This window comes from Lepisosteus oculatus, chromosome 9, assembly GCF_040954835.1.
Source record: "Lepisosteus oculatus isolate fLepOcu1 chromosome 9, fLepOcu1.hap2, whole genome shotgun sequence".
Lineage (NCBI taxonomy): Eukaryota > Metazoa > Chordata > Actinopteri > Semionotiformes > Lepisosteidae > Lepisosteus > Lepisosteus oculatus.
In genome coordinates this window covers 33,042,209-33,066,416 of record NC_090704.1, presented here as the reverse complement: position 1 = coordinate 33,066,416, position 24,208 = coordinate 33,042,209, and the positions used below count along the sequence as shown (strand labels likewise).

Genomic DNA, 24,208 nt, shown 5'->3' with positions numbered 1-24,208 from the left:
GGGCACAGTCTACTTTCGTCTATCTACATTCCTTGCAGTCTCTCTCTGACTCCTTTCAGCCCTGAAAAATAATCACAGTGCCTGATCTGTCCTGAAACCAGTCCTGTTACTAGCTGAATACCAAACTAGTGCAATGACGCAGGTCCTGCGTCTGAGAGGGCTGAATGGAAAGATGAAGACGAATTTGATATGAAGAACGCAATTTATACCCTTCCGCACAAAGCCGCCGAGCCACCTCTTGGGATGAACTGTTTGCAGATGCAACATCTGAAATTTTAAGTTGGAAAGTAAGTATAAACGAAATCTCTCTCTTGAAGAGGAAAGAACGAGCGCTTGCCTGTTGTGCCTCTCTTAGAAGTTTAGTCACGTTTCAGTCCAGGAGGTTGTTGAGATCATTGTTTGTGATCTGAAATCGCGAACAATTGCTTGTTTGTTGTTTTCTGCATTTGTGCATTCCTCTTTTGTGGGGATGCCAGCCGTCGTATTAAGGCAGACCATTTTTATTAAAGATTTTGGCAGTTACTAGACTGTAGGTCCATTTAGCCTCCGTGTTTTGATTGAAAACGTGGAGATCTTTAAGCAAGCGCAGAAGGAAGATCCGACTTAAAAATGTCAGATTGTAACCCAGTGAAATGTTTTTCTTCCATACTCTGAGTCTGTTTTCATTCAGTACGACCCGTACAGACACCAAACCTACCAGCTGCAATGCAAGCAAGAGTCGGTCATTTAAGGAGTTTGTCATCTCTAGAGGCACTCGTACGCGGAGGGCTGAGTCATAACGCGCAGCTTCTTCTCTCCTCAGACAGATGCTCTCTGCATATACTGGGTGCAAATATTGCACGCGACATATACACTGAACACGCTTGTGTATAGGAGATAAGATGCTCATATTTGTGTGTGCTGTTTTGCATGAAAGTTACTACCATGCAGGGTAGAGAAACATGGGAAATACTGGTCTTTGTAAAATAAAACAATGAAATACGCAACAGGAGGACTAGAGTAGTGAATGTTTCACTGATTAAATATCAAATGCTATTTATTATACTTATACTTTTATTATACTTTTATGACTTACTTTTTATTCTATGATTAATCACTGCAGAGTTCTCAAACTATCGTTTCTGTTTCCGTTATGATAAAGTAAATGAGCAATACTACGTCCTGCAAAAAAGTTTATATATCTCTGCATGTACTGTACTGTATATGTGATTTCAATGCACATTAGCCTAGCGTGGTCAATTAAAAATTAACCTTCGTGTGCCCTTTATATTTCTGAATATACACAATTCTACATTTTCAGTATGTTTTCAATAATAATTATAATACATGATTACAACAGCAATTACACAGTGACATACTACAAGTATTTTTAACATAAAACAACATTAAAATGCATACTCTTTCGTAGGTCTGTATGAATCTGGAGAGCTTTTGTTGTTTTCGTAACAATTTTCGAACGGTTTATCGGGGAGTCGCACGGCTCAGGAAATGTGTACATTCAGTGCGGTACCACTGCAGTTCCACCTTAAATCTCATTCATGTAAACTTCTGACGCAAACCCGTGAGTTCACGGTCCAGTTCCTTCAATCCAAGAATATGAACTGTCAGTCGCTCATCATTGATTATTGCCCTGGGCCGGGTCTTATACAGTACATTTTGGCGATATCTCGACAGGTGACCCTAGCATCGCCTCTTTGCAAACATCAAATGTACAGATGTGCAAGTGAAATGTCATGTCTCAGTTGCAGAATCATCTGTCCTCTCCCTGATGCGTTTTACGCCGTCCAGGTCGTGAAATGTTGTCTTTCACCTTGGTGATGGATTGAAAAAAAATGAAATAATGTATTCTACTTCCATGCTTGAATGTCGACAACATGCCCCTTTTAGCCATGAAGTTTTAGTGAGGGGAGTGATGTGTAACTTTTTATGCTGTGCTCAGTCTATGTGTGACATTGATCTCGCTCTGGAGGGACTAAACCGCATGAAAACCAAATGAAATCCCTAATATTAACCGTTTTAATAGTTTTGGGTAGTATTTTAAAGTACCTTGGGTAGCAATAAACGCACACAAGGTAAGTAGTAAGCATCGTCGTATCGGTAACCTTTTCTTTTCAATGACAAGAAGCTATATTCTTTATTCCTCATACATCCCCAATTGCTGAACGGCAAGAATCTGTACGGAGACAGACGACTGTTCTTAAGGCAGGCTTGGGTTTGTTCCAGCCTCGGTGTGTTCGGCGATTGGACGGTGACTGCAGAGGGTTGGGCTTTTCGCAGTTTCATCCGGGAGTGATGCGGGAGACAATAGGGCGAAGAGAGCAGCAGTCCGCTCCTGCTTCCCGAGCAAGGTGAAATTGCGCTATACATTACAGTACGTGAATCGATAGCAAAGCTCCGGAAAATAAAGGCTTCTGCCGCTCCAAGGGAAAAAGAAACTTCCGTCATCGCGAAACCAAGGTGCTTTCCCACCCGTTTGCTTAAGTTTTTGCTTTTAAACGGAGAGACGGTGAAAGCCTTTGCATGCATTGTAAATTCAAAAGGTAAGTGAATGACAATGGATATTGTCTACAGGTCCCATTAGTATTTTTTTTGTCTTACCACAGCATTTCTGAAGTGGCACTGCTTCTGCATCTTGTTGCATAGTATGTTAGAATTTGATGTTAAAAGGTATGCCTTACAAACGTAGTTGCTCTATTGCCATTGGAAATCCGTAATTGTGTTTTTTTTTACGTTTCTTCGTTAATAGCACAGTAACTAAGGCAGGGCAGAAGACAGTCGGTAGCACAGCAACGCCTAGATGCGTTATTGGCTGACTTGTGACCTTTCCTGATTGTGTCTAATTAATTATTTGTTTGCATACGGTTCACACTACGTTTGATGCTGTCGGGTTTTTTGTCGCTCAAATGCGAGGAGAAAGGGTTTGTTTATTTCTAGAGATGTACTAGTGGCGCAGGGCTACAGTGTACCAGTATGCGGTGTGCGTGAAGACGTTTGCGCATGTTTATGTGCGCGCACAAACACGGAGCAAGTGCGGTTTATTCTGTGGTAATACTACAAAGATTGTGCACGGCAGCGTGTCCCTCTAATAACGGGACATAACATGTACGCACAAACACCTACAGTACATAGTGTACATGCAGTAAATATTTATTCTCTGACTGCTGTAGGCATCATGTTATCTGCCCCTTCTTACCCACATGTCATAAACAGTCAATGTGATTTGTGTTTACCATGTATTGTGCATAGAGCATGGCAGAATTCTGCACCCTTACAGCGGGTGCTGTCCCTTTTTGCTTGTGTCGATGTCTTGCATCCGCCCTGCTGGATCAGCTGTGGGGAAAAAAGCTGACACACCTCTCCTTGTGGGAGTTGTTCTCACTGCTGTCTGGGCTCTTGTGCAAAGACTCCAAATGTGCTGAGGAAGACAGCCGAGGAAGGGGCTGTAAAAAGCAGTCAGGTCTGCAAACCTGTGAAAGGGGCTCTGTCTTTCACCTGTCAGGGCAGGACGTGCAGTCGGGCTGGGCGCCACTTGCTACAGCATGAAGTGAAACAAGTGGTTAACCTTCCGCTGGCTATTGTGTGCTCCTCTGAAGAATGTCTCAGCAGACGTAATGGCTGCAAGTGTGTTTGCAGGTTCCATTCATTTTAGAAATTAAGGAGGGGAGTGGGAGAGTTATCCAGATGTAGATGCTCCCTGTGATGGACAAAACAACACATTTTGTTAAAAAGGAGCAATGCATTGTTTTTCTAAAAAAGGAAATCTGTGCCTTTTGATTTACAACTTGGTGGGTACCTAACTGCCCCCCTACCCCCTGCACCTCCACCCCAAGAAGGAAAGCCTACTGACAAGCTGTGCCTCCGTCTAGACAAGATAGATCCTTTCTTCACTCCCAGGAGGGAGCACTGAATCCCCACTGGTATCCCTGCCCTGCTACTGAAGTGGTGCCCAGTCTCTGTATCTTTGATATGCTCCAGAAGTCATGACAGGAATTGCTGGAGCAGAGAGCCAGTGGCTGGCAGTGTTGTTGCAGCCTGGTCTTGGAAGCTGAAGAGATTCAGGCTCCGTAGATTGGAGTCTGTGCTTAATTAGCAGTGGGCTTTGACGAGGGAGCTCAAATCAGGATCTGACAACAGTCAAGTTATACTTTTGCATGCCACGGTAAAAGACAGGAGACAAACTAAAAGAAGCTCTAATGTTGTTAAACCCCTTTATAAAGATGGTAAAGCTTACTTTACACCTGGACAAAAGTCAGAGTGAATAATAAAGACTATTGAGCTGGTAGCTCAAAAGACTGTTATGCCTTTTGGTCAAATAATAGGTCATGTTTTGTAGCTATGGATTTGGAGACTAATGTTAATGTTTTTAGTACAGTAGGTATCTGTTAGAAAAATTAACACTCAGAGAGCTAAAGCAGGACTTTTTGCTACCAGCTGCTACAAAGCCAAAATAAAGTTAAATGTATTTCATTTCACATTAGATGACTAATGGAAAGTAAAAACCTGAACTTTGTGTCTTACTGAATCTTAAACAAACCAACTTCACTTCAAGCACAAACATAACACTTTATTGAGAGGCAAATAGCATTGCTTTGCTTGCACAAAATGGAAATAGAGCAAGACAAGAGGATTAATGCTCAGTAAGGATCAAAACAGTGAAGCCATCACTGTGTGCAAGGAGGATTTTTTCTATTTTTCTGGAAAGGGAAAGATAAGACCACAGCGTAGTACAGATGTTCATGGGGAGACTGGAATATGAATGTCCAAGCTTTTTTATACAGTGCCTCCAGAAAGTATCCACCCACTCCCAAACAATCAATAATATCATTGCATTATGATCAGAATGTTAAATTAATTGAAATAATATTTTTCCCTTTGATTCATACAATATACCAAACAAACCAAACAGACAACCCAGTCTAAGGTCCTGTGTTGACTCAAGCGAGTTCTCCTCAGTGGAGCCTGTATTTGGTTCTGTTGGTTGTTCCCTGTATCCCGACAATTCCCCAGTCCCTGCCTTTGAAAAGCATCCCCGTAAGACAATGCTGCCAGTCCTATGCTTCATGGTTTGGTTTGCCCCAGGCATAGAGCTTTACATTCAGGCCAAAGAGTTTTTGTTTCATCAGACCTAGAGAATATTTTGCCCCATGTTTCGTGTGCTGCAGCTGTCTTCTTGCAGACTCCAGGTGTCCTGTTATGTTTCCTTAGGTATGGTTTCCATCTAGCCACTCTCTCATTGAGACTGAATCTCATTGAGACTGAATGTGTACTGAATCTGGAACTCTGTAGTCCTGACAGAATGGTCATTGGGTTCTTAGTCACTTCTCTGACCAAGGTCCTCCTTTCCTGGTGACTCAGTTTATGGGGATGGCCAGGACTTGGAAGAATTTGGGTTGTTCTGTATTCTTTCCATTTCCTAATGATGGACAGGACTGTGCTCCTGAGAATTTTCAGTATCCTTGGTATGTTTTTATACCCCTCTATGTGTCTCCTCACAATTCTATCATGGAGTTGTACAGAAGCTCCTTGGTCAGATGGGAGGTTCTCCTTTGACGTGTACTGTCAACTGAAGGAGCTAATATAGACATACGAAAAACATCTGTATTTCTCCTGAAATCATGTCAACCGATTGAACTGACCACAGAAATTCGATGCCCTTACACAAAGAGTTGGAGTGTGGAACAAGATACCCAACTATATTGCTGATGCCAATACCTTGGTGTCTTTTAGAAATGGATGGATGAAATTCTTGGATCAAGTAACTACTAACTACAGTGTTGAATGGTATTCTCTCATTTGTAACCATTCTTATGTTCTCAAGACCATAGTCCCTGCAACACAAGGCCTATAAAAATGTATTACAAGGGATGTCTTGATCTGGCTTGTTAGTAGTGACATCCAGCTGTTGGTAAATTAGTAATTCTTTGGGGCAACAATTTCCACTGTAGAAGTAACTGTTTAAGTGTGGAGCCTTAAAATACATATATTTTTATATGATTTTACTGATAGACTTTTTTGGATAGGTGAGTGAATCAATGAATTGTATGAATTGGTTCAGGTGTTTAGACTGTAATGACTCAGCTATGGCTGTATTATTTTATTGGGAAACTATGTTGGAGGACTTTACTACCATGCCAGACAGCTTTGTTATTGTTGCCTTTTTTGAATATGAGGCATAGCATTTTGTTTTCAAAATCAAAATTTCTTACTAGTCCTATCAAAAGACTGTACATTATTCCAGACGTAAGGGGTTTTAATCCCATCTCCATTCACAAGCTATTTTTTATTTTGTTAGAGTCAAATTCTTGTTAAGTCTTTAAGATTACACTTCAGTCTATACCCATTGTTTTTCATTGGACTGTTTCCCCACTGGACCCATTTCTGGTCACTGGGGAGGGAGAGAGCACAGCCAGTCTTCACTAGGGCAGGTAGTGCGTTGTGGTGCCCAGCTCTTACTGGGGACAGATGAGGACCACTCCCCAGGGCTGGGTGATTGCAGCACCATGCACAACCCATCACTGTCACTCTGTCCCTTAATTACAGATCTTAATTACACAGTGCTTTTATAAGTCCATACACACAGGTTGTGCTGGATTTGTATCCCATTTCTTTGAGGGATAGACCACAGAGTAGAAGAGGGTTGACAGTGGCCCAACAGTCCTTTTCTCCATCTTACACAGGGTTCAGTATCAAAGCCCCTTTGATCCTTGTTTTTCTGCCTGTGGTGCTTCTTGAACGCTGACTTTGCCATCATACAGTATATTGATGGCAGTTTACTAGAACGAGGACATAAAGGAGGGCTCCTCCTGCACTGGCATGTTTTAAACAAACGCTGACAGACATTAGAGTGGAGATGCACCTTAAAGGTATTTGAGGACTGCATATGCACCATTGGGTATTTGGCACACATGCACAATGGTTAGATGTGCCTCAGGACCATCTATTGTTCACTGATTCCAATGAGACTTCCCAAAGCTGGTTTAAGAAGTGTCAGTTACTATTGGTGGCAAAAATCAATTTCCAAAGATATGATGTACAACATCTCCATTAATATACAGTAATTGCGACACAAAGCAAGAAAAAAAGGGGGTTTGTGTCACAAATCCTATCCCTGACGCTTCACACTGAAAATGTAATCCAAAAAGCTTATAAGATTTTTATTATTGTTGTAGTTGTCAATAATAATAATAATAACTTATATATAATTAATTATTAAAATAGAGAATACAAGCCTATAGTAAATATTTTTTGTTTCACTTAGTTTTTGGGTTAGTGTTTTTTTAAAGTACACTTTCCACATAATGAATACATAAACGGCTATAGGGAGCCATTTGTCTATAGTAACTTGTGTAATTTTTATTTGATTTATCTTGTGGAAAACATGCGGGAATATCACTATTAGCTTACTGTATGTAATACAGGGTGAATAATTTGCCCCCCAGTTTGTCTGTAAAGAGAAAACAAGCATTTTAAGCATTGGGATTTCCTCTACTGTGTTTTCTTAGCATTATGAATTTGTGTCGAAAACTAGCTTCCCTTATTATAGCCTCACAAGTGAATTCAAAACATAGACATTTATACTGTGGTTGCTATGGTAAGATATCTCTGTGGATATCTCTGTGCTTAAACCAAGAGTTAGAACAGTGCTTAAACAGTGCACATATCCACTTGGAACAATAGAACGCTCTCGTTTCTGAGCTGCCTTTATTTTTTAAGCGCACTGTTAGTGCATGTAAATACCACAGGATTGAATCAGCTTGGACAACCACCCTGCTATTTTACTGAAGAGCCGGAGAACTTTATATGGATAACATCAAACGCAGATGAGTGTCCCGATGCAGAGAGGGAATCCAGATTCCCACTGCACTGCACACTAAACTGTTAATGTTTTCATTTGTCACAGCCGTGTGGTTAATCAGCCTTGGGAATGTGAGCTCTACAGTTGGCTCAGATGGGTCTAATTAAACGCATCGGGCACCCCAAAGTAAGCCCAAAAGCAAAAGATACAGCTTTGAAAAAGGACAGGCGACTCACCCATCTGGCCTCTCTTTCCTCCCTGAAGACCTAATATGTGCTCCAAAAGACTTAGTATTTTGTACTTTGTATCTATTGTTAAATATTTAGTTTAAAATATGTTAAAAAGGAGAAGAATTATAAAATAAAAAAAGGCTTGCACAAGAATAGGGGGCTTCAGGCCATTATAATTGGGGCAAGAAAGTAAGGAAGGATGCAGAGGCACATTTTTCTGTCACCGGACACTCCCCTCATATGTGCAGGTAGTCAACAGCCTTCATTTGGATGGAGTGCTGCATGCATTATGTCTACAAGTTTAAAATAGACTGGCTAGTGTGTTAGGCTTTCAGAGGATGAGAAAGTCCTGTCCTAGACTGCATCCCATTTGGAACCACCATCCAACTTCTCTAGTTCTCAATCCCATATAAAAAAAATGGGAAGGGACTGAGTTTAGGTCAGAAAACAGAAGTCATCTGGGGAAGGGACTAGACACTTGTAGTGACAAGGTAAAATGATAAGATCAGCCACTGTTTCAGGGGGGTCAGTGGCCCATGGCATCATTTTGGCAATAATTCTGAAGTGGACTCGCCAAAATGGGAAAACTCAGGCAAGGAGTGAGGCTCCCTTAGATGCAAGATGTTCTCATCAAGTCACCGGAAAGTATTCCTTGTAGACAAGACTAGGGTGAGTATGGAAAGGGTTGAGAATCCATTTGAGGAAACTATCCCAGATCTTTGGAAGTTTAGGACATTTCAGGGGTCTGCCTAGTAAGAGGCACCAATGAATTTATAATACATTGGTCCATTTCAAAGACACATTGTCCTGCCTAGAGAGCAGAAAATAAAAAATCCTGCAGTCTTATTAGTATTTAAGATTTCTCACTTGGGCATGATTAGCCTGATTTTCTGGAATTCAGCCATGTTTAAAATACCTTCAAATTAAAAACCCGCAAGTATCATTTAGAATTAGGTACATTTATAAGATTATCTTCCTTGCTTTTGGTTACTTGCTGTCTAAATTAAACTGATTATACTAGAATGTATTTGTTCTGGGCATTGTAGTGGCGGTAAAATGGGTGTCATCATTAATAAGACATTGGTACAAGAAAGTATATGAATTTCTCAAATTGAAATCCTACCACATAGTGTAAACTGTAAAGGAGAAGATTTGATTAAACCTGCTTTAATTGTAGTCAAGATGTTAAGACTTTGTCTTGTGTGTTAGGAATTGTGCTGTGGTGAAGTTTTTAAATTCAGTTTTCAGAGCAGCCGGACTACAGCCTTACTCTTCATGAAGTTTCAATTTTGTTTTCCACTCAACTGTAGAATTGACTTTTCCAGATGAGACAACTAAACAGCTCATTGCATTTTTTTGTTCAGGATAGAAGCAAAAACTTTACAACCATTCCCAATAAAGGATGTGTAACCTCTCTCCAAGAATTAAGGCTGATTTCAGGCCCCAGAGAGCCCCAAAAGAAGCTCTCTGGAGGCCTCTTTCTCAAATAAGAACAAAATGGCAGCATTGGCCAGCACTGATTTCTGCAACCACATCAGATGAGTACATAACCAGACCATGATCAGATATGACAGTGGATCAGTGGACATGCTGTTCTGCAGCATGAAGGAGAGAAATAGAATCACATAGTAATCAATCCATGCCTGCATGAAAACAATAGAAAATCCCATTCTTTTCCTCATTCAAAAAGAGTACCAGGTCCTTTTAAACCTTGTTGTGAGGTTTGAAAACAGTAAGACTCTGAAGGAATGCGCAGGGACTACTTGGAGAAGAGGTGCCCCAGCACTGAAGTAAAAATCAAACTCAAGTCTGCTCCTACAGTATATCAACGGCATACTCTGGATGTTCACCGAGGCCATAAACAGATGACAAGCACAGCCTGATCCTATTAAATGGAACATGACATAAATGACTTTCAGAAACAGAGTTAAAACCACTGATGATTAAAGACGTCTTCCCTAGCTACCCTCTGTTTTACTAAGCAAGCACGAATGAGCCTTGACTTTATCATATTGTCACAGAGTAAAAAATCCAAACATTGAACTTTTTGGGTGGGTGAATTTAAACTGTGCACGTTCCAGGATGTATTATTGCACGTCGCTGTTTAAGGAGCTTTGAAAACACAGCAGTCATGTACATCCTGCTCCCTGAGAGCTGGTCATGTTGTAGCGCTAAACACAGCAGTAGCAAGAGGGAGAGAATGAAGTAAACGTCTTCTGCAGTCAATCTTAAACCACAAATGTGTGATCAGATAGTAATAAATAGAAAACAAATGTTCAGTCAACCCCCCCATGCCGAGGCTATTTGTCATATTAAGCTCGTTACCAGCTTCAACAACGTGGCAGGGAGCCACAACCTTTTGTGTAAAGAAGAACCTCCTGATCTCAAATTTATATTTCCACATTGATTTTCAGGTTGCAATGATTCTCTTTTGGCCAGCAATACTGCCCCCCTTTACCTTCAGAACCCTTGTCCATTTCTTTATTGGATTTGTGCTGGCTTTACTCTTTGGGTGCAGTGCTGCATGCATTATGTCAAAACAGTGGTTACTGGATCTACTGTGTACTATTGTGTACAGAGTTATGTAGATGTAGTTATTTGAATATTCCTGGATAGAACTGGATATGTTGCAATGGTGCCTAAATTCTTAGAGGTTAACATTGCAGGAGTACCTCCTCACTGGAAAAAAACTCGAGAAGAAAAGTTCCGAAATCCCCCTCCCCCATCCAGCAACGGTTTCTGTAACGCTATAATTGAAGGGCTCACAGATGTTAAGGGATGTTTGATGTACCTCTCAGCTACTGCATATTAATTAAAAATAAACTTCTGAGTAAAGCTCAGAATCCAGTCAACGACAGAGTGCTCTTTTCTTTTTGAGAATACCTACACATGGAAAACAAAGAATTGTATTATCCTGTGCAGAGAGATTGTTTTATTCCTCTCAGGGGCGTCGATCATAGGGTTTTAACTGCTGTCTGTCCAGCACTGACAAGGTGATGGCGCACAATAGATTCCTCAAAACACATACAGCCAAATGCCTATGTGTACTGGGCCATGCTTCTCTTGGGGAAAAATGATGTACTCTGTGTCTTGCTTGGGGTATCAATTAAAATACATTTAGACAAGGAAACAAGGCTGTTGCTAGGGTAGGAGGCAAGTGTGAGAGATCTGATTGAGTAAAATGCTCTACCGTTGATGCGTGACTCTCACTGTAAAGCATAATAGTTCTACAACCCTGTTGAGGACTGTAGTGAAATTAATATTACGAAAACAGCCATCAGCTTCTGTGAGCTGCATCAGTGAGCTGGTTTGCAGGGGAACACAAAGTCTAACTGTCATACCAGCTTCTTTTTTAACACATTCTGTGACATGGTTTCTGATGAAGTGAGACAAGTTCTTCCGCCTCCAAACACATCCTTTGTAATTAAGGAATGAGGTTTTATAGTTTTTCAACACAGATTTTCTTTATCAACAATTAAACTACCTGTTTTTTGTTGCAGAGAGTTCAAATTCTGCATTCTGTTAAGAGCACTGCAGGTGTGTTTTTCCAATAGTTGCATCCATTTTGTAAAAGAAAGGTAAAAACTTGGCTTGAGACCTACTGCCTGGCTGCCGAAACCAAAAACTAGCATGAATGGGAATGAGGAAAAACAATCATACAACGGTGAAAACACTAAAACTTTATGACCCTTCACAACAGGCGATCGAAGCTCTTTTAAAATAACGCCTACACCTTGTGTGATCGTGTACAGAAATAAAAAATCTTGTCATCAGTCCATGTAAATGCTAACTATAATGTGTTAGAAGAAGATAAATTATTTTTAAAAACCCAACGCCAACACAGCTGCCATGTACAGTAACCCCTGCTGCAGCGTGAGCAGCTGTGATCATCAGCGAGAACAAACTGTCTTGACTGTTCATAGCAGCCAGGAACGGCCTAAGTGATCCAAACATTGGAATCCTCTGGAAAGGCAGCAGGCATCTGCAGCCAGTGCTCTTTAAAACCAGTGAGGTGCATCACTTGAAATGACAGTTGGACTCATATTTTGCAATCAGCCTGTGATAAATGGCCTTATGTAACCAGCTAGCTCAAGACTAACAGTGAAGTGAAAGAGAGTTTTGGAAACTGCCAAACAAGCCAACTGACTTTCTGCACTAAGGGCCAGGCTTTTTTCTTTTGTTCCTTTTCAGGAGTTTGAAATCTTCGGGATTGGGCTTGAACTAAAACAATAGATGCTGGCTGTGTTCTGCGTTTGAAGTATTTCTGCTTAAAGAATGTTACACGTGGGCTCCCTGCAGGGTTCCAGGATTATGTAATTCTGAACTCTTAATTAAAAGAGTGGAGCTCCTGTTTATTCATTGTTACAGAAGTGTTCATCAACGGCATCAAGAGACGAAAATACATTTGCTAGATTTTGTGCTGCAGTGCTAATGGAAGAAAAGAAAAATTAATCTCGGACAAGCTTACAGTGCATTCAGCATTTGCTGTTATATAATGCAAGACTACTTTTTGTCATTTCACATAAATATGCATTTAAACATAAAGCACAACACTGACTAATAAATTAGGGCACCAGTACACAGGATATCAGACTTCTCTAAATCTAAAAATATTTTCTCTTTAACATTGCAGAAACAAGAACAATTCTAAAATACAATAAATATTTTTTACATGAAAATGTTTTCAGTTGGAACCAAGACAACTTTCCTGGGTCTGCCTCACATATGAAGGAGAATACAATGCTCTTTTCCCATATCAACTATATACTGTCTTACAAACTCTGTGTATGATGCCTTTTAATCTTTTTGGCATTTTTTGAAACTTCACTGGGCAACAGACATACTGTAGACGTGGTCTTTTTTTCATGGTGTGTCATTCCGCTCTGGAGCCTCTTGCCCAGTTGTGTTTGCAGACAGTGAATAAATACAAGGCAAATCGCTGACAGCTGCTGTCAGATTTCTGCCAAAGTGAGCATCATTTCCAGTATAGCTTTCTTGCCTCTGAAAACCTACCAAGGTACAGAGATGGAGAGAAAAGGAACTGCAGGATGGCAACTTGTACTTTCAGTGCAGCAAAATACACCAGCCTGGCGGCTCGTCAGACAAAATCCTGTAGCATTAAATGGACATGATTTCCCCAGTGCATGATGATGGGAAGCAGATCCATTGTAGGGTCACAGGCAGTCTTATCAATTCAAATGTGAACTGGAGCAGTCTGGGTAAAATAAGTTTCTCATGGACACAACAACAATAGGATCTTTCTAGATATTATCCTGCAGTGCCCCCTGCCCTGTGTAATTTCACTCCAAAACACTTCTTACTTGATGACTGAAAAAAGCAGTGTAACAGAGGATTTGGGTAAAGTTTCCGAGCCATAACAAGAATACACGCCAGCAATTCTGAAACTGTATTTCTGTAGCACAGAGGCAGCAATGAGTCGTCTTTTTTTGTACCAGATATACATTGGTGTTGGTCTCTTTTGGTCTCTTAAGCCTTGTTTTGACTTGATTTCTTTTTTCCCTGTCTGTTCAAAACTGGTTGGGCTCAGAGGTGCCGAATTCTGGTTTTCAACATTAAGGTGGTGCTTTGTTAACAAAAAACTCATTTTGTACTGATATTTTTTTTATAGAAAGAGCGCCCAGAAGATCTCTCCCTCCGCCCCCACGTCTAAGCGGCTCCCCAAGAAGCAGAATGAGCTCCTCCCCGCTGGTCTCTCGCGCCTCCATAGACATCTTGGAGGAGCTGCAGCTCATTGCTGCTCAGAACCTGGAGAAGTTGGAGGTTAACAAGTACTACGAGGTGATTCGGGAGCTGGGGAAAGGCACATATGGCAAAGTTGATCTGGTCATCCATAAACTCCGAGGTGAGAAGCCTGCCATCATCCTTTCAATGAGCATGCCTGTTCAACAACCGCAGGGTCTGCATTACAGGGGGACCAGGGTAATGACCCCGAACCCCGAATTTGAAGGTACAGCACTCTCATGAGGCGTGATCATATGCATTACGAATGAGAGGAGGCCATGTTGACTCATCTTATTTATTTGATTGGAAAACTTTGTGCATGTTATTCAAGTCACCACCCTGCATATAGGATCTGCTACACAAATAGAACATAATAATTTGGTTACTGATATCTGATCAATGTTTGTATGCTCTTGTGTTTGTATGGGTTTCCTCCCACTGTTCGAAGATATACAGGTAAGTTAATTGGCTTCTAGGAAAATTGGCCCTGGTGTGAGTGTGTGTGTGACCTGTGATGAACTAGGATGTTTCCTGCTAGTTGCTTTGCAGGGTAAGCTTCGGCTCCCCTGAATTGGATAAAGCAGTTAGAATATGGATGGATGGATACATAATTAATCTAAAAATTTCCTGCAACCATTACTTGAAATATATTCTTCAGCAACAAGGCTTGGAAGTTTGTTATAGACCTCTTTCGCTCTTTGCATGAAATACTGAATTTTTGCATGAAATCCTATTTTTTGCCCCAAATATCCAGCCTGTGATCCTTATTTCACTTTTGCATTTGTGTAGATCTCATGGTTACTTTTATTGTGAGGTAAAGCACTTTTTTGAGTTCAATGCCAAAAAGCTTCAAGAAGTTTCATTAGTATGGACAAGAAACGCAGACAGAAAAAAATATACATTTGTAGTCTTTGAGAACCGGTACAGACTTTTCAGTGTTTAACTACCTTTCCTTCAGGAGGCCATTTATGGTGATCGTCTTCCAATAATGGCATGGACAACCACTGTTCAAAAGACCACTCACTTAGAGACTCTTGCTGAAATAGGCTATTAACATGCTTAATAAAAAAGCTTAGTATAATATAGGAACCATTTGGCAGGTGTGGATGGGTATGCAATAGACAGTAAAAGAGGATCAAGATCCACAAAAGCTAATTTCTCCATCCTTAACATAAAAAAGATGATTCAGATGATTCCATTGAGAAGTTTGAAAACTATTTTTTTACTTTCCTTTTAAATGGGATTCTGAACTATACTAGGAAAGAGCAAATGACTGGTTTCAACTTGTTGTCACCTGGCAAAGACTCAATGCAAGCCTGTCCCACCATGTTTGGAAGGAACAGTCAAACTACAGACCATCTGGTCACACAACATCTTAGAGGCCTGCCAGCTTTGATCACTTCTACTGTATAAATTACAGACTGAGAAACCCAAGACAGGTGCTCCCACTCTGAATCAGAGGAAGACGGCTGAATAGCAGGAGAACCTTAGTATACCTGACTCCAGAATTCCCTACTGGGTTTCCTTTCCTGTTGAGGAACACAGTGCTTTTTCATAGACAGCAGTCTGCTATATTGTATTAGTGTTCAGCTTGCAAATGTTAGCATGGCATACCTTCATAAGGCTCAGGTAGCAGAGAAAAAATGCATTACTGTAACCAATCTGAACTGCTAAAACAAATCACCAGGGGAACATACTGCTATAGATTATTTTTAAATGCCATCATTCACATTTCACCATTAAATGTGCTGTTCATAAACTTTGTACTGTGATATAAGTGGCGAGAGATACAGAATCATGGCAGATGGCATTCATCTGATTCATGCAAAATATCCATTTAGACACAGTATCAAAATACGGTACCAATCCAAGAACACAAGGTTTTGCATATTAAACGAAAGGCGTGTTTTGTACAGCAAATGTATGGCCTGAGGGGCTTCATCAATGTAAAATTGCGCAATCAGTTTCAACTGGAAAGTTAAAATAATGTTTTCCAATCAATTTAAAGCATTGTGAAGTGCTTATTATTAAACTCTGCAAGATATTTCTTGCACTGAGTCAATGGAAGCTTCCACATGTCTGATATACAGTAATTGCTGAAAGAAGTTCTGAAATAATTATTGCAGCAATACAACTGTGTTTGTTTTAAAGCATCCACTTAACAGCTATTGCAAATAGCACAAAATGTGGGGTTAAGCTGCTTGGTTTTTTTAATATTTAAGCTGTGTCCGTTATTAAACCATGCATCTGGTAATTTTCCACAGGATATGAAGACACTTTTTCTGAAGACTTTGTCTGCTAATTTGAACTGTTCTCTCTCTGTGCACAAACTTACGGTTGGGGGCCCTTGCTACTTCCGATTACTGTGGTGAGCTCCCTCCAGTCTGCACCAGCTGTTTTGTGGTGCTGGAGCCCCTACATTATATATGAAGTTTGAAGGGATTACTGGCAGGCCTGCGAGATTTCATGACCTGTTCTCTAGGAAGTGGTTGATGTGAACATACAGAAAGTCATGACTACTCCTTGTCGGTGCCTGTATCTCTGCCAAGTAGCTTCTGGAACATTCTTTTTTAATACTGAAACTGCGGCATTTCTACTGCTGGAAACTGTCTATCAGAGGCTGAAATATATTAGACATTTAGAACTTGATGGGCAGAGATTGTTTTGTATAGTAAGAGGTGATAAATCCAGGATGGTAAATGCTTTAGAATGAAATAGTGCCATCACAGGATGCCCAGTCTGTTTCCCTGTGGTGAAATCGTAATGAACATCATCATCTTTTCATCACATTTTCCTGAAAACAGGAGGCACTTCTGTACACAAAGTATTGCAGGAGTCTGAAGCGAGCAGTCCAGCCATATTGTTGAAGCAGAAATTGAATGTCAACATCAGATGCTGAATTTAGCATGGTACCTATTTATCACAATAAAGTACTTACTTGCTGATTGCAATGTATTAAATAAGTGCATAACTTTTAATTCTGCCATCATATTCTGAATTTTAGCAAGCATAGAGTGAATATTTTTTGGATAATTCACTAAAATGTTAATAAGACAATTTAAATGATGTTCATACCAGTTGTGTAATATTAACATTTTGGAACTATAGAACATTGCTTCAACAAATGACACAAAGAAGAATAAGCTACACATAAGCAGAGGTTTCCTTTATAGTTTTACATCTGCAGTGTTATTCCGAAACATCCCATAGGTAAAAGCTGCAGAAGTGCAGTGGTGAAACAGTCCCATTTCTGAGGGTTCTCTTCAGTATATGTTTCAGTGTATTCATATGTTTTAGGACATATGAATGAATAGATATCATGATTGTTAAATATGTTTTGTTGGAAACAGGCACAAAGATGGCCCTGAAATTCCTCCGGAAAAAAACCACCAAGCTCAAGAGCTTTCTCCGAGAGTACAGCATCTCCCTTTACCTGTCTCCCTGTCCCTTCATCATCAACATGTTTGGGATAGCCTTCGAGACAGACGAATACTATGTGTTTGCCCAGGAGTATGCTCTGGCTGGTGACCTCTTCGACATCATTCCACCCCAGGTACACCATCAAAACCTTCAGTTTGGTTCTGTAAAGTGCCTTCATGTAAATCTTGTACACGGTACACAGTGAGCACACAAAGTTTGCATTTCTCTCAGTCGTGGGATTTGAGATTCATCTTTCAGTTGCTTAACATTTCAAATTATGTGAACTACTTACTGTTACTGCTTTCATGGTGGTCAGCTATCTTACACTCTGGAGTGAAGTCACTTGTGGAGCATAAGTTGGAGTTATGAGCTGGGACCTCTTATTTATACATACAAGCCCACAAGGAAAAGAAAAAAAGATTAGTAGGATTGATTTTACCTTGATCTTAAGTTGATTAATTGTATCAAGTTTACAATTGCTCCATTTTAATTCTCTGCAGAAAAACAAAGCTTCCTTGTTGGGGGGCAGATTGAATGTTTTTCAATGAAAATAAGAAGATGCGAGAATTCTGGTTTCTGTTCTTCTCATGGTTTGCCATGACTTGGGATGATTTGAATGGTTTCTTCACAAAATAGCACTTCTGCGCTGTCGAGCTATCAAGCTCATGCGCTGTAAATGCTCTATTACCTGACCCTTGTCAGAAAATCCCTCAGGCTGTCCAAAATCGAGAGTTTTCTGTTAACTATGTGGCATTAAGCAATCTGTAGTTCACCTGGAATGACCTGATCATTTGAATCTATGTATCACTGTGTTGTGCTTAATCAAGCTGTTCTTTATCGCCTCTAGGTGGGTCTACCAGAGACTGTAGCCAAGCGCTGTGTACACCAGGTGGCTCTGGCCCTAGACTACCTGCACTGTAAGAAACTGGTACACCGTGACATTAAACCAGAAAACATTCTGATATTCGACAAGGAGTGCCGGAAGGTCAAACTGTCCGACTTTGGGATGACCCGCAGAGCTGGTTCTCCTGTGAAACGGGTAAGCGGGACCATCCCTTACACGGCCCCAGAGCTGTGCGACAACTCCAAGCACGAAGGCTTCTGCGTGGACTACAGCACTGACGTCTGGGCCTTTGGCGTGCTCCTCTTCTGCATGCTAACTGGGAACTTCCCTTGGGAGAAGGCCCTGCCCTCCGACACGTTCTACGAGGAGTTTGTGCGGTGGCAGAGACGCAGAACTGGCACGATCCCGTCCCAGTGGCGCCGCTTCACCGACGAGGCCCTGCGGATGTTCCGCAAGCTGCTGTCCATTGAGCAGGAGAGGCGCTGCACCGTCAAGGAGGTCTTTGGCTACTTCAGCCACTGCTGGATGCTGGACAATGAGAATGGGGGCCACCTTGCCGAAATCAGCTCCTCCTCCTCCGAAGAGGACCTGGTGGACCGCATGAAGCAGCAGACCTTGTCCCCCGTCTGCAACGTCAACAAAAGCACCGTTGTCATGGAGACAGCGCCGCACTTCTCCTCGCTGTCGACCACCAGCTCGCTGTCCTCCACGAACAGCTACGACAGAGTCTCTCGGGATACCTCCAGCAGTCGGATTTTGGTGGCGACGCCCATTGAGATCTGCGTGTAGAAGCTTGTCAGTATCCTACGCAGAGCGGTCGTCGGGTTTCGCTGAAGAGGGTTCCAGAATCTTCGATGCGCAAGTGGAAGTTGGTGGTAGCTGGTGTTCGCTTTTCTTCCGAGCCTCCAGATATGCGAACCTTACAAAATGCCGCCAAACATTTTTTCAAAAAACGAACAGGCAAATTTTCAAAGGGGGGCTGCCATCTAAAGGTTTTCAAAACACAACCCTGACAGCTTCCTCTAACAGAACAATTACCTCATTGAGGATACATCTTGAACAATCACATCTGTCACCTTTTTCACACATTTCACCACGTCACATTGAAAAGAAACACAAAGTCAGAAGAGCAAGCTCAGATGTGCTTGTAACTGGTATTGTTACCGATGACCAAATCTTCATTTCTTAAAGCAATACGTTACGTTTTCCTGCAAAAAAAAAAGAAGAGAATGCTATGGCTGAAGCCAGCTGGCACATGGCTCTCGTAGGTGGAACAAGTGTCAGTTTTGCACAGAATGAAGAGTTAAGAAAGACAAATGTGACTTTTTTTATTTTCTTTTAATTATCGAAGCTGTTCAAAATGACAGCAAAAAAAAAGAAGAAAATGGAGAATGTTTCCAGGAAAGGGGAACTTGCATTGTGGTGATCATTAGTGTACATGCTACGTGAACTATGGTACTGTATTAGTGTGTATGTTTGTGTGTGGCTTGTGTGTGTATGAGTTTTCAGTAGTATAGATACAAAAGTTTTTGCCTTTATTTACTTAACTTGATTCTTGAATTCTCAGAAATATATTTTTGCTATTTATTTTGTAGAGGCATCGTTAGTGCCAGCTATTTGATTTATTTTAATACTATGGTTTGCTAATGTTCTAGTGCCAAATGCCTCTTGGCATTGCACAGTCTCTTGCAATTGGCCATACCTGCACTTCAGCCCCTTATCAGAAGAAGTACTCATAATATCTTTGGTGTTCTGTCATTTTAGCCTCTATGCAAAGGCAATATAATTTGTTCATTGTGACAACCTTCTTTTTTCCTGCTTGCTGATTTTATAATCCAGACTGTACTACAGAAAATAATCAGATGATTGGCTTTGTAGTGCAATATTTATTTGAATGGAACAGAAATGACGCAGAAGCCAGATTTCAGGGTCTTGTATGTAATGATGTAAAATGCATGCATGTGTAAATCCAGATGTCACACATTTATGAATATGTGGAGTTTAGAAATTAATCCGTCGTGGACCTTTAAACAGATTATCTGCTCCTGAGATTGTCCCATGGGACATTGAACCGAGAGAAATCCATATGTGTCTGCATTTATGGCCTCCAAGATATTTCAAACCTTTTAAGGCAGAGAAAAATTACACATGCAGTCACCATAAAGCAGAATTTTGTACAGAAGTCACGTATTTACCTGGAGTCCCAGTCATTACAGGCATCAGATATATTGGCTGCTTCTCAGTGTTTTTAGATAGAATTTTATTCTGGACTGCTCCCTGAGAAATATAACTTGCCCGTTGCAGTTTCCTTACCAGGGGTGTGGTGATACACATATTCTGCATGGCTTCTTAAGCTCTGAGCTCTAAGAATGTCAAATTTATTTTCCATCATCGAACCTCCTGCAGTTGTACTCAGTAAGGGCTGCAGGACTATTCCTGATGATCCATTTTATATTAAGTCTCTTGTTCAAGATCTTTTAGATACGATCATGTTTATAGCACGAGACCATCTACTGTTTCTGTCTGTACCTATTATAAGTTATATTGGCGCTGATGCTGTTGATCAAAATGCTAGTTATGATAGGAAATGACTGGATTTGCCTACAGTATGTTTTCACTACTAGTTGCAGATATTTATACCTTGAAGCAACAATGTAAGATAGAGATAACCTTGCAGAACATGCTAGATTCCTATTGTTTCCAAATCAGTTTGTTGGCAGATCTTGCATAATGCTGTTCTCTATATATTAGTCTTAGGGATAGGCACAAGTAGATTTTAAACTTCAGTTTGACTACAGCTTTTTACAGTGATTTCATTCGCTCAGTTAGTTTTATATATAAAAATACATATAAGTGTCTTTCATGAGAGACGGATGGAGAGCATCCAGAATGTAATCTTTGAAAACACTTTGAAAACGGTTATCAAGTACATGTTTTGAGTTTTTAGAGATCTGTTTTTTTATAGTGGATTAATTTGCCACTGCAGTTGAAAACATATTTACTTTCTGTTTCTGCCTTTTTCTTGTGTAGAGGCCAGAGCTTTTAGGACAGTGGAAAGCATAAGAGCTTGTTGACTTCTTCTGTGAAGTCTACAGGAGGGCCCGGTGGAGGGGTTTTGTTTCCCAGAGTGCAGTTGCAATTGTTCTGTCTCATCTGGCAGAGTTCCTGCCAAATGTCATCTTTTATCTGTTAGATGCGAAATACAGAAACAGCTTATGCTTTTGAATGGAGTAAATGTAGCAAAAAATCCTGAAAAGCAGTGATGGACCCTGAACCTACAGTACAATCCACAGGGAAAAGAGCGTTTCTGATTTTTAGGGACTTTGATCGAATAGAGCATTCTTCTTCACATCATTTTCAGCACCATTTAAAAGCGAGAGTGTGCTGCTGTCAGCAAAGGGATAGCCTAAAGGAACTGTTTCACGTTTTATCGACTATAGCTCTTCTTCTTACTTCATGGCAGCGTGAATGTCCTGTAGGTTCGGCCTTTATTATTTGACTTTCAGTAGTCTTGATTTTCAGTTTGTTCAGAAATTTGTATACAGTGGATTTTTGTGATGCTTTAGTTTGCATTCTGTCCATTTTTAGAGGGCACAAAATTCATCTTGTGGCATATCTTTGGCAAAAAACTGGTGGATATTAATTTCTATGGCAGGTCTTAAGCTTGGAAAGTTGCACTAGGTTAACTAGTTCTTAGTTATGACTTACTGGTCTGTTCATGTAGTTTGTAAAGGGAGTTAATTCCCTTTATGCAGTTTTGTAAAGAAATTCACTTTTGATTACATTTTTGCAGTTTTGAATTGAATAGTCAGAATTCAGCAAAAATGCCAAGTAAGATATACTGTATAAAAGGGCAATTAAAAAACAAAATGGTATGTTTTAAACATATCCTACAAAATTAGTACTGAACTGTATTTGTAAAAGCTATGTAATGATCATTGTGGTGAAATTTCACTGTAGCACAATTTTTTGTGTAGTGTTCCCGAGTGAGGATTGCTGTGAAGACTTATTGAAACAAACTAGGGCTACAAAGAAAAAAGCTAGTTTTTATTTACTGTGTTGTATTTGTATATACTGTAGTATTTGTAATACTGTTAAACCAAATCAAGGGAGACCATGTGGAAAATAACTGGCGTTGACAGTGAAGTGTTACTTGATTAAACCTCAGCTTTCTGATTTATCTGGGTATTAAAGAAAAGACTGTTGTTTATTTTACAACATGATGCAACCAGCACTCCATGTCCTGAAGTCAGATTGCTTTTTTTATTTTTATTTTCAATGTTATTTTATTAACTGGAGAGAAATCTGTCGGGTTTCATTTTCAAGCGAAAATTGTTCATAGTTTTTCAAGACTGAAAATGTAAACAAACTGATCAACGTTAATTCCCAGCAGGAGCAGATAACAGTTGGACTTCGGTGGAAAGCAGCGTCAATTTACTGCTGCAAGCGTGACATTTGCCTTTTTAAAAAAGATAAAACACAAAAAAGGGACATTTTGGATGGAATATGTGTGTTTTATGTTTTCTAGACACATTTGCATGAACTTAAGATGTTGTTCTGGAAATACATTGTGAAACTCTCTTGAGGTTGCAAGCTGCAGTATCCCTTTACCTGCCTCTTCAAGTAAGCTGCAGACATTCAGAGTGCTAGTTAAAGAATTACCATGGAAACCATCTGAAAATGACTTGCTACTTTTTCATCTTTCCCACATTGGTGACCAGCTGAGCTTTTTCTTGTTCACTTCTCCGATGCAGAGAATTCAACCTGAAGCAAAAGGAATACTGCACTTTGTGACAAATATATTTATCCTGATCTTATTGTGCTCTAACTTAAAAGAGGCAGATCATTTTGGCAACGACAGCTGCCCAGCCTGACTGCTAAGCAATCCAGGTTGTCCGATTTCCTTAGTCATTGCCAAAACATGAAAATGTTGGACATAGTGGTTTAGCACACTGTCATAATGTAATGTGTTGCCAGTAATGTAATGGAAATTCTTTGTCTATCTGTATACGTGATGTACTTTGATGCACCAATGTTTCTAGTGGAGTTTTAGCCCATAGGGACATGACACTAGAACTCGTGTCTGATTCAGTCATTGCAATACAATTGTCTTCCTGTAATTTACTTACAATTTAATTAAAAATGAAAAAAAAAATGAAACAGTACTGGCATTTGTACAGTCACTTCTGTAAGTGTAAGATATTCTTGTGACCTTGTAAGAGTGTGGTGTGTGAAGGAGTCAGTAGCAGACATTTAGTAGGAAATGGGTAAGATTCCCACTGGTCACAATTCGTTCTCCAAAATCTGATGTCTGCTGGTTGAAATAAGAAGTGTAAACAGTAAGATGATTCAATCTAAACACAAACCTCAACTGCTAAAAGTTTCACAGCCTGGAAAATCACCAAATTATGATTTTCTTGGTTAAACACCTCCACTGATTTAGAAAAAAAAATCGACCCTGTCTCCTTAATGATATTTACATTGAATTGTCATCCTTATTGGTTCAAACAAACAGCTTTGCAAAGTGGGCTGAAAAAAGGTACTGTAAATTGGAAACAGCTGCGCACTTGTCCCCTTTGGTCTTAAAGCAGTGTTTTCCTTCTTGTCAGCCTCTGTAAACTGTCGAGTGGAGCAGCACCCAGCTCTTTGTTTCACAGTCTTGGCCAATAGGTTTCTGTTTTCTAATCAGCAGCTACAGCAGAATGGAACTCACTGAATCCCTTCATAGCCAAGAACATTCACTGAACGCCACGCGTGCTGCATACAAATTACCCTGAGGCGATTCACACCCCAGTCATTCTTCGAGGTCATATTTATATTACACAGTTGTCACTAGTGCAAAGGAAAATAAAAGGCAAAGATCTATATGCGTAAAAATATCTATTGCATATTTTCCTGCTAATTAACCAATTATAATCCTGTTTGCTCCTGAAGAGGAAATAGAAAAGGCTGCCATAGCAACAACAATGGCAGAACAAAAGTTGCATGAAGTGGTTGAGTATTCCAAGGTCATACACCTCCTACCCACCACAGGTTCAACTGGGAGAATTGGAATGGATGTTGGTCATATTCGTCAATCGTTTGACTGTCCTACAAATGCTTTTATTAAACCAGACTTTATTTTAATGGCTTCTGTAGGGACTCCACAGATTCAATTTACCTCCAAGGCCAGAGCAA

The 24,208-nt window shown here is 40.3% G+C and overlaps 1 protein-coding gene across 4 annotated transcripts; it reads left to right on the top strand.

Moving 5' to 3' along the window:
• On the top strand, nt 1-23,910 carry bsk146 (brain specific kinase 146). Of its 4 annotated transcripts, none has more exons than XM_015356733.2 (4): nt 1-287; nt 13,655-13,888; nt 17,118-17,320; nt 18,035-23,910. In XM_015356733.2, the coding sequence occupies exons 2-4, from the start codon at nt 13,717-13,719 to the stop codon at nt 18,818-18,820; spliced, it is 1,161 nt and encodes a 386-aa protein (XP_015212219.1). In that variant the 5' UTR covers nt 1-287; nt 13,655-13,716; the 3' UTR covers nt 18,821-23,910. The 4 variants fall into 4 exon arrangements, with proteins under 4 accessions (XP_015212219.1, XP_015212221.1, XP_015212220.1 ...); XM_015356735.2 differs by lacking the exon at nt 1-287 and adding an exon at nt 2,249-2,348; XM_015356734.2 differs by lacking the exon at nt 1-287 and adding an exon at nt 2,269-2,457.
• The last annotated feature ends 298 nt before the right edge of the window (nt 23,911-24,208 follow it).